The following is an 18,429-nucleotide window of genomic DNA, read 5'->3' as shown; positions in this document are numbered from 1 at the left end:
AAGGCCCTTTGAACAAACACTGATAGTGTTTGTTTGTGTTTGTTGTAATGTTAGGCTACGTTGTAAAATACAAGACTGCGGCGATGAAACGGCAAATTCTGTCCGTTCCTAATCTAGTCAGTCAGTCAAGAACTTACTAGTTTGATGATTATGTCAGTAACCTAACACTGACTCTGCTACCTATTTCAGGGCTAAAGCACGGTTAATGACAAGATACGGATTGCAAGAATGTGGTACTTAGTACAAACAAATCAATTATTAATTTATTTGTTTTGAGGTAAGTACAGTTAAAGACACGTACCTATAAAACCCGATTCCAAAAAAGTTGGGACACTGTACAAATTGTGAGTAAAAAAGGAATGGAATAATTTACAAATCTCATAAACTTATATTTTATTCACAATAGAATATAGATAACATGTCAAATGTTGAAAGTGAGACATTTTGAAATGTCATGCCAAATATTGGCTAATTTTGGATTTCATGAGAGCTACACATTCCAAAAAAGTTGGGACAGGTAGCAATAAGAGGCCGGAAAAGTTAAATGTCCATATAAGGAACAGCTGGAGGACCAATTTGCAACTTATTAGGTCAATTGGCAACATGATTGGGTATAAAAAGAGCCTCTCAGAGTGGCAGTGTCTCTCAGAAGTCAAGATGGGCAGAGGATCACCAATTCCCCCAAATGCTGCGGCGGAAAATAGTGGAGCAATATCAGAAAGGAGTTTCTCTGAGAAAAATTGCAAAGAGTTTGAAGTTATCATCATCATCTACAGTGCATAATATCATACAAAGATTCAGATAATCTGGAACAATCTCTGTGCGTAAGGGTCAAGGCTGGAAAACCATACTGGATGCCTGTGATCTTCGGGCCCTTAGGCAACTGCATCACATACAGGAATGCTACTGTAATATAAATCACAACATGGGCTCAGGAATACTTCCAGAAAACATTGTCTGTGAACACAATCCACCGTGCCATTCGCCGTTGCCAGCTAAAACTCTATAGGTCAAAAAAGAAGGCATATCTAAACATGATCTAGAAGAGTGTGGCAAAGTGGAAAACTGTTCTGTGGGCAGACGAATCAAAATTTGAAGTTCTTTTTGGAAAACTGGGATGCATGTCATCTGGACTAAAGAGGACAAGGACAACCCAAGTTGTTATCAGCACTCAGTGCAGAAGCCTGCATCTCTGATGGTATGGGGTTGCATGAGTGCGTGTGGCATGGACAGCTTACACATCTGGAAAGGCACCATCAATGCTGAAAGGTACATCCAAGTTCTAGAACAACATATGCTCTCATCCAGACGTAGTCTCTTTCAGGGAAGACCTTGCATTTTCCAACATGACAATGCCAGACCACATACTGCATCAATTACAACATCATGACTGTGTAGAAGAAGGATCTGGGTACTGAAATGGCCAGCCTGCAGTCCAGATCTTTCACCCATAGAAAACATTTGGCGCATCATAAAGCGGAAGATGCGACAAAGAAGACCTAAGACAGTTGAGCAACTAGAAGCCTGTATCAGACAAGAATGGGACAACATTCCTATTCCTAAACTTGAGCAACTTGTCTCCTCAGTCCCCAGACGTTTGCAGACTGTTATAAAAAGAAGAAGGGATGCCACACAGTGGTAAACATGGCCTTGTCCCAACTTTTTTGAGATGTGTTGATGCCATAAAATTTAAAATCAACTTATTTTCCCTTAAAATGATACATTTTCTCAGTTTAAACATTTGATATGTCATCTATGTTGTATTCTGAATAAAATATTGAAATTTGAAACTTCCACATCATTGCATTCTGTTTTAATTCACAATTTGTACAGCGTCCCAACTTTTTTGCAATCGGGTTTGTAAAAGACTGCGCGATGAAATGTTCACCGCTTGTCCAAAATCAATTTTTGGCCTAATTCTGTCCGTTCCTACCCCTCGGGGCAAAAGGGGTTAATCTAGTCAGTCGCTCAAGAGCTTACTACCAGCTTGATGATTATGTCACTAACCTAACACTGACTCTGCTGCCTATTTCAAGGTTATTGCACGGTTAATGACAAGATATGGATTGCAAGAATCTGGTACTTAACTTAGTACTTACAGGTATGGATGCCTAGTAATTGTATGGACACCATGTTCGTCAACATAAAAAGCAAAATGCAAATCTCTTTAACACAATTGATTGACACGTAACCTGTATGTCACTGTGTTTCTTTTTTAATAGCGCTTCTGTCTGGCATTGCTATGGTGTCAGGATACGTGGAGGAACTCGATGACAAGTAAGTGTTTCACATGGATAAGAACTGCTTTAGGTGTTGTCAGTGCAGCGTCGTTATTTTTGTTGCATAGCAACGTGTGGAGATCTACTGGAAGAAATGGCTCTTAATGAGTCCGCTTAATGAAAAGTGGGTTTGATGGAAATTTGTGTTTTTAATATTCTTTATCACAACTATATTTGTTATGTGGGAACCATTTTATAAAAGTAATAAGGTATACAAGGCCTGCTGCTTTGTAAATAGTCACAGCTAAAAGGGTTGCCTGTAGGCAACTCTAATTTGTCAAGGCTTGTGGTTTGTCATTACTTATTGCATAGATAGATATCAATGTGTGATTGACTGCATTAAACATTTCCCTTTTACAGGTTTAAGGAATACCTAAAAAATTAACTCTGGCTGGTGGAGGTAAGAGTGCAGTTTAATTAATGCAGTTTTATGTTGTGTGATATGTTTACTTTTTGTGTCATGCCCGCTGTGTGTTATCATGCTTTTTTTTTTTAAATTTTTATATTGCAGTTTTATGCACCATGGTGTGCATACTGTCTCACATTTGAGTCAATATGGTATGAAGTTGGTGCAGAACTGAAGAGTATGGGCTCTCCTGTTAATGTTGGCAAGATTGATACCACAGTGCACACAAGTGGGTTCAGTTCACATGTCTGTAAAAGTGTGTATGTTGAAAAGCTTTAATTGCATACCTTAAATAATACATTAGTTTAGCAAAAACTGCATTTGTGCCGTACCCTCTCAAGATGAAAGTTCTATCTCCTGTTGTAGCTTGGTTTGAAATGACAGTAATGGTAATGCCACACCAGGCCATTGCTTAGCAACCAATCAGTATACTACTTAAATGGCAGGATAGGCTTGCCTGCTGTTTAATGGGATTAGTTAATTAGGCCTCATACATTCATGAGACTCAGTTTGTTGAACTGTATACATAGTCTGCATTGAGTCTGTATCTTGTTAACCAGATGGCCATATGGCATAAGTTGCATTTCAGCAATTAGAAATCTCTTTAGTTTTTTGGAATTAGATTGTTCAATGTCTACCTTTTGCTGCCATTGTCTTCCAACTGCATAATCTTCTTATAAAGTCTACACATAAGCTTTCTGGGTAAATGAAATGTAGCCCATGTCTTGTGTTTTAACCCCCACTAAGAATACACTGTTATTAATTAGGTTAGACTAGACAGTTTTTTTTTTTTTATCACAACAAATTAACAATTATTAATTGATTTACTAATGATATAGCTAATATAACACTTTCGCTAATAGCATGAATAGTATATTATGCTATTATTACCTCCAATATTATGTTTGTTTACTGATGTATAAATACAATAAAACTGAAATAATGCATGCTCTCTGTCTTTAGGTATGGCTACAGAGTTTAATATCCGTGGATATCCAACCATAAAACTGTGAGTTAATGCCTAATTATCTCACACACACACACACACACACACACACACACACACACACACACACACACACACACACACACACACACACACACACATTATTATTAACCAAGAATTGTTCATGTTGTATGATGTATTTGACTCTGTTCTTTTAATAAGGTTTAAAGGAGATCTGTCTTTTGACTACAAAGGACCTAGAACAAAGGATGCTATTATTGAATTCACCAACAGAGTTTCAGGGTAATTTAGGAGTAAATTTCACCATAATGAATTGTCTTGTGTCTTTCGTGTGCTGCATAAATTTTAGACTCATGTCAATGCTGGTTGTAATTCTCCTCATGCTATCCCCTTGACCTTTTTTTCTTTAATCTAGACCTGTGGTAAGACCACTCTCTAGAGTTCAGTTGTTCCAGTATGTTATGAGTCATCATGATATTATCTTCATTTACATTGGAGGGGAGTCGCTCCTTAAGGTAAACATTATGTAAAATTAATTTCAGTCACATTTATGAATGATTTTGATGTAATAGGATTGAAATGCAAACTGTTGAACACTGGAGCATGAGTTCACAGCTACCACTGCTAATGGAGAGGATTTTATTTTAAAGTTGTATTGTTTTATAAATATACTTTGTGTATAGATTTATTGCATAGTTATATAGAAATGGTTAGTATAATATACTACTAGTGAAATGTAATGTACATTATTTTTCTTTTTTAAACAGAAGGAATACAAAGGTGCTACTGATTATATTGTCCACACAAATTTTTTTTACTGCATCTGAGGAAGTCCTCCCAAAGGTAAGACTTTCAGTTATCTGAGGAAAATACCTCTGTAAAATAATCAGCTTCTTAAAAACAAAAAACATAATTCATGATGGATTTTCTCCATAGGGGGTCACTCTGCAGGATGTTCCTGCCATTGCTGTGTTCAAAGATGGGACAAACTACCTTTACAATGGTAAGATGTACTACTAGCAGTGCATCACTTTATTAAGCGAACATCTGAAACTAATAGGATCTGTAAGCAGCAAAATCTCATAGTCTCTCAGCGTCTGAGCTCCAAGCTGTTTCCTCTCATTGCCTCTCGAAGGGTGCCGTTCCACTGGGGTACAGAGGGGAGGTGGTAGTGATATGCCAGGGCATCGAGGCAGAGTGTCACTAGGAACGGACACCAATAATGGGAATTAGGGAGGCGTGAAGAACGATGCAGCACCCTCAAAACAAACACTAGCCCACGATAGCCGTTTATCCTCAGGGTGTTGATCTGCTGGACTTCCCCATTGTTGAAGAAGGTCTTTTGAAGCCAGTAGTTTAGCAGGAAGGGATCAGCACACTGAACCGGGACACAAAACACTGCACTGTCGGATGAGTCCTCCATGATATGAATAGTTAGCACATCCATGGAGCAAGGTTAAAAGACAAGGTGTAGAATGAGGCATCTGCAGGAGATGTTATGTATCACCATCTTCCAGGTTACCTAAAAAAAAGATTTTATTATAATTTTAAAATTTAAAGGTTTGATTTTTTTTTAGTATATAGTGCCATATTATGGCCAACTCTTGTGTTGTCACTGTTAAAAAAATAAAATAATGGTAATATCAATCCATGTAACTGTCAGCTCAACCTAAAGTAAAAAAAAAACGTTTGCACATTAAAATAGAATTACAAATAATTGTTAATTTAAAAAAAAAAAAAAACAGAAAGACATTGTAATGTATTCAGCATACTCTACAAATCATTCTCTCTTTTAAGCATATGTATGTGATAAACAGTCTACACAGACCATTTGCAAATAAGCAGTGTACTGTTATGAAGTTTATGAATCACTTTTTATTTACAATATTTACTTTCTTTTTTGTCACTTTTTGAAACAGAAATTGCATTGTAATCCACCTAAAAACAGAGGCATAAACAGGAAGACATTTTAAAAAAATATATATATATTAAAACGATTATAGTTCATAGCATACCAATATATTTGATGTACACATTTACATTTTCCCAGTATAATTTGGCCATTTAGGGCACTGAAATTATTATTATTATTATTTTTTTTAGTACTAGTTATGTCAGAAGTACTTACCCGTGGTTTTACATTCTTGTTCTTGTACAAGTGAAAAAAAAAACTTTTGTGAAGATATTATAATTACAGTAATTGGTATCTTACTATTGTAATCCAAAAGAAGAGAATACAGAGACAGTAAAGTGTTCTAGCTCTCTTCTGTCATGTGGCTTATATTCTGAACATTTCGTCTAGGCTAACTTCCAGTACACTCCCTTTAAGTCAACAGCTTGACTGTGTGCATGTAACATATTTTGCATAATTTAATACACAGCCAGTGAACAGAAACACTTTGTTTTGTTAATAAAATTAAAGATCATTTGTTTCTTATGATTACACATTTTAGATTAAACATTTCTGAGTACTTTTACTTTGCATATTGTTTGCACAGGCTTGATGGTGACACTTAATAAGTGTAGGGCTATTTAACACATGAAAACATTACATGTTCATGAAGTAATAGCATGTTTAATGTCACTTGTCTTATCATTCCTATAGAAATTCTTGATGGTGATTTGTCTTCCTGGATAAATCGAGAAAATTTTCCCTCTTATTTCCAAATTAATCTATCAATCATTTAATTGTCTTGTTTTCCTATACCCCTTATAGTTAACAAACTGCAACATTAATTAACACCATTTTTTTGATTGCTATATTTTTTGCCAGTAGGTGATAAAACATAACTGGCATGATGACTTTCTGCCAAGATCCAGTATTTATGTGTGAAAATTATGCTTTGACAGATTATGATTATGGGAGCTTTGCGTTCATACATAATTTATTGTATTGCTGTTCACATCTCACACTTCCCTCAAAGGTAAACTCGTGGCATTTGCAGTAGTAGATGAGAAGAATCCATCTGAAAAAAGCATTCGGTAAGCAACATCAGAAAATGTGTTTATTTATTTTTTCATTATTTCCCACTCTAACACTCAAAATGTATCTCTTTAGTTACAAAACTCTGATGGAAAGGCTGTCAACTGAATACAGAGATCATTACAAAAGGTAAGTAGCAAATTTATATGGAGCATGAAGAAAAGGTGGCAAATATCAAATAATCTGTTAACAAAGACAATATATATATATATATATATATATATATATATATATATATATATATATATATATATATATATATATATATATATATATATATATATATATATATATATATATATATATATATATTTTTTTTTTTTTTTTTTTTCTCCTGGTGATTACCAGTTTGGTTATATGGATGATAATGAATATATCAACAGTTTAATTATGGGGTGAGTTGAATTGGCAAAGTGCAGGAAGTGTATTTAAAGCCAATGACATTGATAAAAACAAAATAAAATGTATTTCAGAAGTCTACAAAAATGATATACATTACAGAAGTCTATTCTGTGCACATATATTTTTGTATAATCACCACTAATATGTTTCTTCTCAGAGAAGTTGAGATGCCTTTCATCATTGTGTTAAATATGACCATTGATGGATACTGTCTACCAGAAAGTAAGATTGAGACCGTTGAGGATTTACTTTGCTTCTTAAACAGTGTTCTGGATGGCAGTGCAAAGGTATGTGGAGGGAGATACTTTCCTGTCCATCTTTTCTGTCACGCTCCTGTGAAATACATTGAGCCTCTTCTAATAAAATTCCTTTTTTCCCCAATCAGCTACTCGGAGGAAATTGATTTTTGCAGCACACTAAACAAGTTTTTAATAAAGCAAGGTCTACTGTGGTGGTAAGACTGACTAACACTATTATTTCCGCAGAAGGATACATTTACTCTTATTTCAATTTTTCCCAAATATTTACTAAAAGCTTAACAAACCAAAACCCATGGCTGATCACATCCTCATCAAATATTTACTAGAGGCTAACATTTAGGTCACTGTTGTCCTAGTAACTAATATAAATCTTCCTGATCTCAGTCAATGTTCCAGGCAGCACCATTCTTCTCCTGTTTTGTGTTTGGACTACCAGTGGGTATAGTTTTGCTGGTTATCTGGGGTACATGTACTGCTGTACCAGCAGATGTTGAGAAACCTGTGGAAGGAGCTACAGCAAGTCCTGCTTTAGATGCACATGGGAAGAAGGCAAAAGAAATGCAGCCTGACGGCTTAGAAAAAACCTCAGAAGCAAAGAAAGAGGATTAACATGGACTGTTTACTTAGGATCATGTTAATCTTTACCATATCATGACATGTAATACTGTTTTCCCTTTTTATAAATTGTCTTCCCACTGTACATAAATTGGCAAAGTTAATGGAGACAGAAACCGGTGCCAACAGACTAAGGCTGTAATTACAGCAAAAGGTGGTTCAACAAAACACGGACACAAGGGGGTGAAACTTTTTTCAACTCAGTGATTGTTTTCTACATTTATTTTATTTTATTTCTTTTCTTACATGTTGGTGCTATATCGTTCACTTAGATGTTAAGTTGCACTGATCAAATACAGCAGGATAAAACAAAAACTGTGTTCATCTTCATTTCAGGCTGCAAAGCAACAAAATGTGATTCTTTTCTATATAAACCACACCCTGTGTACCTACTGTTGTAAGTATAAAAGAGTGTGCTTCTCAACCCATTACTGTGACCTGTCTAACTTACTTAAAAGTAAAATTGCTCAAACTATATTCTGACTTAATTATATTAAATAGTTGATATAAAATGTACTTTATATTTGTATATCAAATACCTGAATACCGCGAATGTAGTTTAATAAAACCACGCCGCCATCTATCGACCATATTAAAAATTGCTAATGCCTACAGTGATAGTTGTACTAGATAACTTGGAAGATGGAAAAAGCGACTTGCCTTGTAATGACTGAGGCAGTTTTCTGACAGAAGACGAATTTGATGGAGGAAATATAACCCTAGAGCCTAAAAAGTGACATTGAAATGCCATTATGGATTCTGTCTGTTTTGCTTCAGATGACAAAACATCACCACTTAGACAAACGGCACAGTAAGCGGGACATTTCCTTCAACTCAAAGTGGATTAATGGATTATCTCGCTTTTCGTGTAACAAGATGATTAAAAGGCGTTAAGAGTTACTTCACAAGGTTCTGTGAATTGTTACCACCGAACGCTGCAACTTTCTGGAAAACTGTCTTCCATAAGACCCGCGGGAAGCAAAGGATCAAACTTGTAATGACGGATTCTGAAAACGGAAGTTTCTATAACACACAGTCTGCATTTACTTTATTTCCCTTGACATTTAGTGCGAACATCGTTTTAAATAGCGAGACTGATGTTAACATTTTCATCGGCTAAATAATACGGAAATAAATGCGGAAGATTTTTGTTTTGCGTGGGTTTATCAAGTTTTAGTTCAGACGGATAACCATTTATGGGAGTCAAAAGAATGTTTTCTCAAGAAATGTGAACGCTCCCTGCTGGCTACATAAATACAGCCATTGTCATTTGGGTTTTTGTCTGAAAGGAAAAAATATCTGCAGCTCTGCATGTGAGTACATGTTGGACTAATAACAAATTTTTGGTCGCTTTGGAGGAGGAGCTTTTGAAGAAAAAAGCAGAACATCGGTTTCTTGGATCATGGTCATGCAGAACATGAGGTCTGTGGTTTTGCTCTGTGTCTTGGCTGTGGGACTTACTTTCTGTGGAATTTCGTCTGCCTCAGACAGATATGTGCCTTTGAATGAACACCAAACAGACAATACCACCTTGTCTGCACACCTTCACCCCAAGCTATACTTTGATCGGAAAGAATTGCGTTTGATGAAACAGAGGGCCACCACCACCCATAGACACATATTTAAGGTTATTCGAAATGCTGTTTCTGTTATGTTATCCAGTGCAGCTGTTTACCAGCCTCCGGTCAGCCATGAGGATTTCGGCAAGAAATGGAATGAGATCTATGGTAACAATTTGCCCCCTCTTGCACTATACTGTCTGCTTCAACCTGAGGATGCTACCGCCTCTCAATTTTTGATTGAGTACATGGACCGAATGGTGGAGTATCCAGATTGGACAGTGTCCAGTGCACCAAATGATGAGGTCCCAATCGCCCACTCTCTCACTGGGTTTGCCACAGCGTATGATTTCATTTACACCTTTCTTGACACCCGGAGAAGACTGCGATATCTCAAGAAAATACGATCTGTTACCGAGGAGCTTTTCGAGCTTTCCAAGCACAGAGGATGGGGAAAGCAGTTTCTACAGAACCACCAGACAACTAATATACTAGCCATTCTCACTGGTGCTCTTGTGGCGGGGGAACATAATGACCCAGAGACCATGATATGGAAACAAATATCAGTGAACTACATGGAAAAGACCATGTTTCTTCTCAGCCACATTGTCGATGGCTCTCTCGATGAGGGTGTTGCGTACGGTAGCTACACAGCAAAATCCATCACTCAGTATGTTTACTTAGCGTTGCGTCATTTTCAGATAGACAACACACAGAACAACTGGCTCAGAGCTCACTTCATGTTTTACTTTGCTACACTGCTTCCTGGATTTCAAAGAACTGTTGGCATTGCAGACTCCAATTACAACTGGTTCTATGGGCCAGAGAGCCAGCTTGTGTTTTTGGATAGATACGTGCTCCGAAATGGCTCAGGAAACTGGCTGGCAGAGCAGATTAGGAAGCATCGTCCTAAAGACGGACCTATGATGCAATCAGCAGCCCAACGCTGGGCTACTTTACATACAGAGTACATATGGTATGACTCTGACTTAACTCCACAGCCTCCACCTGACTTTAACAAAGCAACCATGCACATTTTCTCCAACTGGGGTGTGGTGACGTATGGAGCAGGGTTACCACAAACTCAGGGTAATACGTTTGTGTCATTTAAATCTGGAAAATTAGGAGGGCGAGCAGTGTATGATATTGTCCATGCACAACCGTACTCTTGGGTAGAAGGCTGGACGAACTTTAACCCCGGGCACGAGCACCCTGATCAAAATTCCTTTACTTTTGCACCAAATGGACAGGTGTTTGTCTCTGAGGCCTTGTATGGCCCTAAATACAGCTATCTTAACAACGTGCTGGTATTTTCCCCCTCACCCACCAGCCAGTGTAATGAGCCATGGGAAGGACAGTTGGGGGAATGTTCAAAGTGGTTACGATGGGGAGAAAAGGAAGTCGGGGATACCGCTGGGGAGGTCATTGCAGCTTCATCGCATCAGGACATGTTGTTTGTGAGTGGAGAGTCTGTGTCGGCCTATTCATCTGCCATGAAGCTAAAGAGTGTGTATAGGGCACTTGTGCTTCTCAACTCTCAAACATTACTTGTGCTGGACCACATTGAGAAACACGAGCGCTCCCCTCTCAGTTCTCTCAGTGCGTTTTTTCACAACCTTGACATTGATTTCAGGTATGTTCCTCACAGATCATTTGGAAAATACAATGGGGCTCTGATGGATGTGTGGGATGCACATTACAAAATGTTCTGGCTGGACGCTCAAGGATCCAGCCCTGTTGCCCGGATACAAGAGGCAGAACAGGCTGCCGAATTCAAAAAGAGATGGACGCAGTACATAAACGTGACCTTTCCCATGGAGAACCCTGTCACTAGAGTGGCTTATTTGATGCATGGCCCATACGCCAAGGTCTCGGATTGTAGATTCATAGACAACAGTAAACATGGTGTAAAAATATCAGTGACTCTTAATGACACAGAGACCGTTGTGTCAGTTGTAACAAACTATGAAGACATTGAGGCTAGACATGGCTACTTGGGCTTTGCAGGCTTTGCTAAAACAGAAGACAACAGAAGAATAGTTCAGTTCGGCCGGGGAATTCAAACCTTGCCAAGTCAAGTAACAAAAGATTTTGTGCTTGACTTTGGATTGGTGGTTAACATCTCTGTGGTATTGACTTTATGTCTTGCTTTTGGTTTTGTAATGAAAAAAAGGAAGTTTCATGTGTCGTTCAATATGCTAATTCATTGCACTCTGGTCTGTGTGCTGTTATTGTGGGTGACTGAACTTTTGTCTCTTTTTAATGACTGCGAACAGCTCTTGTGCAATGTTAAACCAAAAGACAGGAGCATATATGATGGAACAGATTCTAGCGTCCATGACCTCCTCCCCATCATCACCATCACATCCATGCCAGGCTCAGGCGCGGAGATCCTCCAGCACCTTTTCGATAATAGCTCTGACTTCGTATTCCTCCGGATCCCTTCGGCCTACCTGCGGTTCCCCATATCTCCTTTTGTGTCTCTGGTGGACGCTTGCGAGTGGTCCAAAGCAGATGCGCAAAATGGACGATTTCGAGTCATTCAGGGATGGTTCCATTCCATAGTCCACAATGTGAAACTGCACCTGCAAAATATTCAGTTGCACCAGAGCAATGATGAAATAGAAAATAAAGTCAAAGAAAAAGAACAAAGAAAGAGAAGAATGCTGCTGTCAGAGCAAATGAGGACAGGGGGCGGCAAGCGTACCCATATGGATATCGGATACATACAAGAGCTCAGGCAGCACCTGGTGAAGTACCCAAATGCCCGGCCTGTGCTGAACATGGGCAGTGAAGGCTGGTTCTTGAAGCTGCCGTATCTTCAAGAGGTCATAGGTCCCTCACTTCGCTCAGTTCATGTGGTCAGAGACCCACGTGCATGGATTTATCTAATGCTCTACAGCAGTAAGCCAAGCCTGTATTTACGTAAGAACATTAAAAGGCACATCATCAACATTTTTAAGCAGAACACTGATGGTGTGGATCAGGGCTGTGCTATAGTGGACTCTCAGTTCCTTCCTTTAAAGAAGATCCTCTCCCAGCCAGATCCCAACCCTGTACAGCTTCTAGCTCAGCTATGGCTGGCTCACAATTCAGCAGGACTCAAAGTGAGTGCAAGCCTCCCCCCACACACTTACCTTATAGTCAAATTTGAAGATGTTGTATATTTTCCTGAAGAGACAGCGAGAAAGATACATAACTTTCTTGGAATACCAGTCGCACCAGCTGCATTAAACCAGCTGACATTTGCCACATCTACAAACCTGTATAATCTGATATATGAAGGAGATATATCACCTGCCAAAATCAACACGTGGAAGGAGAATATGGCTGTAGATGAGATTAAACTCATTGAAGACACATGCTGGCCTGTGATGGAGAGGCTGGGTTATAAAAGACATACAGTCAGGCATTCATTTTTGTAAATGTTTTTGCAATTTTTCATACTGTGCCTGAAGATTATATTTTTTGGGGGAAGTAGGCTTTGTCAGTATGACAAATAACAAATGTTGCCTTTTCTGCAAAGTCATATGACCAATTGTTTTGTGCTCTGAGTATATTTAGGCAATGTTTATGTATTATTTAAATCTTACAGACAAAACTGGTGCTAGAATGTTTAGATGTTCTAAAGAACAAAAAGTGATTACTCACCATTGAAGATGGGGAACAGATGCAAAACTTGGATCACAAATACATCCAGTTTGACTGGAAGACAAAATTATGGTTATTTGCACCAGATGGGTGGCTAACAGTATTTTTTCAGTGTTACGTTGTGAAATATGTTATTGTAATTATGTTTTTATAAGTGAACTGAATGTCATTTTCATAGTAATTTTTTCTGCCAAGAGACCTTATTGTTTGTATTTAGAAGAGTAATGTTTAAAAATCCCAAAGTTGTGAGTCTGCCTCATCCAAGGGGTGCTGTATCGTTGTGGAAGGTTAGGATTCCAAGGGCCCAACAATGGGAGATGGGGCCTGAATGCAGAAATTAAGTATGACCTATGATGAGGTACCAGTTCATGTGTATAAATGTGCAAAAAAGGGTTCACTCTGTGACTGTACAATCAAATCAGTTTATTGACTTGAAGGGAAAAATGTCTTGACACCTCAATTGTCTATTTTTGGTATGTGAATGTATATTTTTTTCTCTTGTTCCTTTGCATCCCTATATAAACTATATATCAAAAACCAATAGCAAATCCATCTTACTTTTCTGAAAATTGTCTCTTTCACTTATGATGGAATCATAAATAGAACATTTAATAACCCAAACAAGTAAAACCATAAAATGTCATATTTCTCATCTTAATGGGTAACTATTCAATGCAGTTTTAAGAGACAACTAATGCGGAATGTTTCAAAAGCCACAATGCAAATGGATTTTCCATGGCACCACATGCATATGGAGAGTAATCATCACTGTGGGATAACTGAAATTCGAGGAAAATAACGACAATTTATATAATATTTTTAAAACATTTGCAAAGGCTGCTTTTTATGTTTGTGTGTGTGTGTGTGGTGTTATTTGCGGAGTCACTCCTTTGTGCCCAGCATGCTTTCGGACTAAACTCAGCAAGCAATTCTTCATAGAATACAGTCCATATGGAGAATATTAAGTAAAATGCTAAATGCAAGTAGAGCCAGTCTTTACATTACGCCATATTGCTGATTTTGTAGGTCTCCAGCATGTCTACCATATGGTGTTTATTATTATTATTATTATTATTGTTATTATTATTTTATATGATTGGCATAAAGCAGTTTCTGAAAAACAGAAGTTCAAATATGGTGCACGGCATGAACACAGTGTAACATGAAATTTTTATTTGTACCATAAAGGAAAATGTACTTTAACGAATAACCACATTAAACTTGATGCTGTGTTTGATATTGTTCGAACAAATTTGACTGGTAAAGGCAGGTTAAGAAAACGGGACAGTCCTAATTATTGTCTGAACATAAACAGGCACATAAAATGAAACTAATTACAAAACCAGTTACAGCAATGCAATAATGATGGCGTTTCATGTATTTTATAACTTTGTTAAAATGTTAAATATATAGTAAAATATTTTTGATTTGATATTCTATGATGTATGTTATTTTTTATTTAAATTATTCTTTTCACACAATGTTATTAATTTTGCAGTGCACTTTATATATATATATATATATATGTTATTTTAAATGTTATGTTATTTTCCTCTTTTCAGTACATAAGCTTTTTGCTTTTAAGTGAATAAGACCATTGCTACATAACACATTTGTGATTTTTTTTTATTTTTTATTTTTTTTATTAAAGAATTAAATTAGCACATTGAAGTTAAAACAGTGTTAGCTGGCTTCTGGGAATAAAAAAAATGAATTCAGTAAATCAGTAACAGACCTCACATCACAAAAGAGGAGAAAGAAGGATTCTGGCTACAATTCAAAGCCTAGAATTCCTCATGAAATGTCGCCAGTGGAGGGCAGCAGATAAATAAAGATCCTACAACATGCTCTTGAGCAGAAATGTATCATCAGTAGTTAGTATTTGACTACTATCAGCAGCAAATCATGTAGGGACTGAAAAAAAACCTTGCTCATTGGTGTCAACTTAACATTTCCTTTTTACACCCCAAAATACTTGTAAGTATATTTACACTAATAAGGCTGAGATGCGTAAGGCCTTAGGCAGTGTATTTCCTAGGTGCTAACCTAATACTTTGCAAATCTGTTTAATTCAGAAGAGCCAAACAGTGACAGTGTGTTAAATACAGAGTTACAGCAACAGCTCATGCATTCAAGTGAACAAATCATGCCTTGATACTAGGTAGCTCACTAGATTTTGCCAGAAAAATTGAATTGTTTTCAGATTATTGTATTGAAACCCTAGAACCGTGGCCTTCTAATGCATCTCATGAAAGGGATTGATAGTTTTCCTGATTAGCAGACAGTTCTTGTGTCTTCTAATGCATCGGTGCCTTCAGCATGAGCCAAAAGCCCAGCTAGTGTTTGATCATTCACACCGGGCATGTACCCGTGGCAGCGACTTTGATGAATTAGGTGGTGTTTTGAAACCAGTGCTATTTATTCTTCTTAATGTCAAGCCCTTGGAAAGAGCATACTGATAGGAACATGTTTTAGCATTATCTATTGCAATGAAGAATGCACATGGTCCTGGAAGGAGAAGATGAAAGAACTTCATTCCGTTTATGGTCATGCGGTTTTAGTGGATGTTAAATTTATCCAAATAAGTGTATCATATTATAAAATTAGTAGCTAAGATCAAACCTCATGGTTTTGTCTTCTCTCAAAAGAGGATCTCTCATGAAGTAGATGAATGCACTGTGAAATACTATGAACTAAAAATATGATAAGTGATTAATGGCAGCCCTCAGAGGACTTTAGACAACAGACTGGGTTCCGGGGGTGGAGGATACACAGGCCTAAAAGAAAACATGAAATGAGTTGCTTGTAAATGCATCAGTTTTCAAAATCTACTTCTAAATCTGCTTCTTTCAAACGGTCTGTCAGCTCTCCTCCTTTGAATCAAACTAGATACAATCTAAATGCTAATCAATTTCAGCAACAAGCTCTTTTAGGGCTGACAGATTTTCTGCTGCACTCTCTGGTGTCCGAGGGGACCGGAGTGATGAGGCTTTGTTGGAGTACTGGATCAGCGGACCTTTAACACTTTCTCTTGTGAATTAAAAAAAAAAAGTTTCACTACATGTACTTCCAGCATATTATTATGACAATACAAAAAAAAAAAAAAAAAAAACCTTTGCAGTGCTTTTAAATTAACTTGAATATCTAGTCTCCATTAAGAAATATACAGAACACACAATGTGAGGTAACACTGTTCTAAGACAATGGATAAAGTGGGATCCATACTCCATTTTGGAGGATCAGTGCTCCAGGAGACCATGAGGAGAGAGGGTTATGTTAATAACACTAATAACCATGGCTGGGTCTTTAACTATGCCAATCTCTGAAACTCGGCACATTGAAAGCCCCTTTATAGTCGGACTGTGTCTTAATTTCATCTGTGCAAATAATTAACGTTACGGTGAAGAATTGTTTACACTGTACAGTAAATACTTCTGATAGTAACTTTATTCCATCGATTAGTGTTCATTGTTTCTTAAATATGCTGTTTAATTGAGATTGGGGCCATTATTTTCATCTAATGACTTGTCAAACCCCCTACTAGCATAGGGCATAACATACCCAAGCATTAATTAAATCGCGAGCCGTGTCCTCCGGGCATCATAGTCCAGTTCGCTCAGTGGCAGAAAAAGGGCAATTTGAACATAACCTCAATCTGGGATTTTTCCCAAATGAAATAGTGAAACCACCGCACACAGTAATTAAGGAGACAGTGCCCCCTGAGTGCCCTTGTCCTGGCCCTGCATCAGCTCACAGGCCTTTAATATTTCATCAAGATCTCTCCAGCTCTCACCTGTGCTCGTAGAGACTCTAGCAGATGCTAGAATAATGCTTTGCTCTGTCACTCTCTCAAAACCATTGGCTTGACCCCACAGATTCAATCTGACACCCCTCTAATCTGACAGGAATTACCTGTTACACACATCTGCACACACCTTTCAAACAAGAAACTACAATGATAAAATAACAATAAAAAAGAGAGTTTCACGAGGTAATAAAATTAAACAACAGTTAGTTTAAGTTCTCAATGAATTATTCACTTATTTCAATCCAACAGCAATTCATTCAGGAACAAAACAAGTGGTTGTGAGTGAGTCAATGAATCATTCTTTCAGACGATTCATTTAGAACACTGATTCATTCACTTTACATTTGGTCATTTAGCAGACGCTTTTGTCCAAAGCGACTTACAAATGAGGACAATGGAAGCATTCAATTAAGAGAAAATAAATAGCTGCATCCGAAATAACATACTGTCTAGTAGGTACTAAATTTGTTTCACTGCTATTCACAAATCCTCTTCCATGGCCTCATGCACACTTCAGAATCTCGGCAGAAGTAGTAGGTCACCCGGGTAGTTTAGGCATTCTGTTTTTCAAATACTATGAATTCTGACATACTACTCTTTTTACGTACTGTTTTGCGCCTACTATATAATCTGGAATTAGGCATTTTCAGATGTAGTCTTTTTGAATGAATCACTGATTCACTGAAATGATTTGTTCATCAACACTGATTCGTTCAGAAACACCACTGCTGTGAGTTGCTCTGAGACGGGGTACAGGTTGATCATGATTGGAAAATCAAAGCTTTTTGAAACTCTTAATCAACTGAAATAATTACTTTGCAAAATGATTCCCTTTGCTAAATTTAATCTACATATAAAAAATGAAGGTTATGTATAATTTGTTTAGCAAATCATTGTTTGCTGAAATCATGTGATTTGGTGTGTTTGAAACAGACTCTGAACCATTCTTTTGAAACAAAAGATTTGTAAATGTTTTTAAGCTTCATGAAGCAATGTTTTGTTTCCATTGCTAGTTCATTATCCTTTGACTTTGTGTGGAACTATTTTCATTAGCAAAGCAGCACTGGACAAATTTACTGTTCACTTCTCCAATGAACTGTTGCATTAAAGCAACATCACACTTTAAATAATAATAATAATAATAAAAAAAAAAAACAATAAAAAAGCAGCGCAGTGAAATGCAAAAATGCATTCTGTCTCAACGGACCCTTACTTGTGTGATATTTCTGCCATCATTTATTTATCCTCATGTTATTACAAACCAGAATGACTTTGTGAAAAAAGCACTGGTTGGTAATATTTATATAGCAACCACACAGCAATTTGGGGATCACAAGCATTTGATCTCTAAACTGAGCTCTCTAAAAGCTTTCTGTTTGAAAAGAACATCAGGTCTCAGCAGTGCACTGGGAGCTAGTGGCGGAAACAGCGTTAGTAAATCATAAGAGTAAACAGAGATGCTGTGGTATGGCAGTCGTTTGTATGAGAGCCGCACTCCG

At 37.4% G+C, this 18,429-nt stretch overlaps 1 protein-coding gene and 1 pseudogene across 1 annotated transcript; both read left to right on the top strand.

Moving 5' to 3' along the window:
* Positions 1 to 2,058: 2,058 nt before the first annotated feature.
* On the top strand, positions 2,059 to 8,081 carry LOC109111141 (annotated as a pseudogene).
* Positions 8,082 to 8,528: 447 nt separating this feature from the next.
* LOC109110867 (dermatan-sulfate epimerase-like protein) lies at positions 8,529 to 14,399 on the top strand. Its single transcript, XM_042774079.1, has one exon. The coding sequence runs from the start codon at positions 9,315 to 9,317 to the stop codon at positions 12,894 to 12,896; it is 3,582 nt and encodes a 1,193-aa protein (XP_042630013.1). The 5' UTR covers positions 8,529 to 9,314; the 3' UTR covers positions 12,897 to 14,399.
* Positions 14,400 to 18,429: the final 4,030 nt, after the last annotated feature.

Source organism: Cyprinus carpio, chromosome A2 (assembly GCF_018340385.1).
Source record: "Cyprinus carpio isolate SPL01 chromosome A2, ASM1834038v1, whole genome shotgun sequence".
NCBI classification, from domain to species: Eukaryota; Metazoa; Chordata; class Actinopteri; order Cypriniformes; family Cyprinidae; genus Cyprinus; species Cyprinus carpio.
The sequence above is the reverse complement of the archived record's forward strand: the minus strand, read 5'-3'. Positions and strand labels throughout refer to the sequence as shown.

Bases quoted from the DNA above. Each gene is read 5' to 3' on its own strand.
- LOC109110867 (XM_042774079.1), top strand. From the start codon at position 9,315: ATGGTCATGCAGAACATGAGGTCTGTGGTTTTGCTCTGTGTCTTGGCT.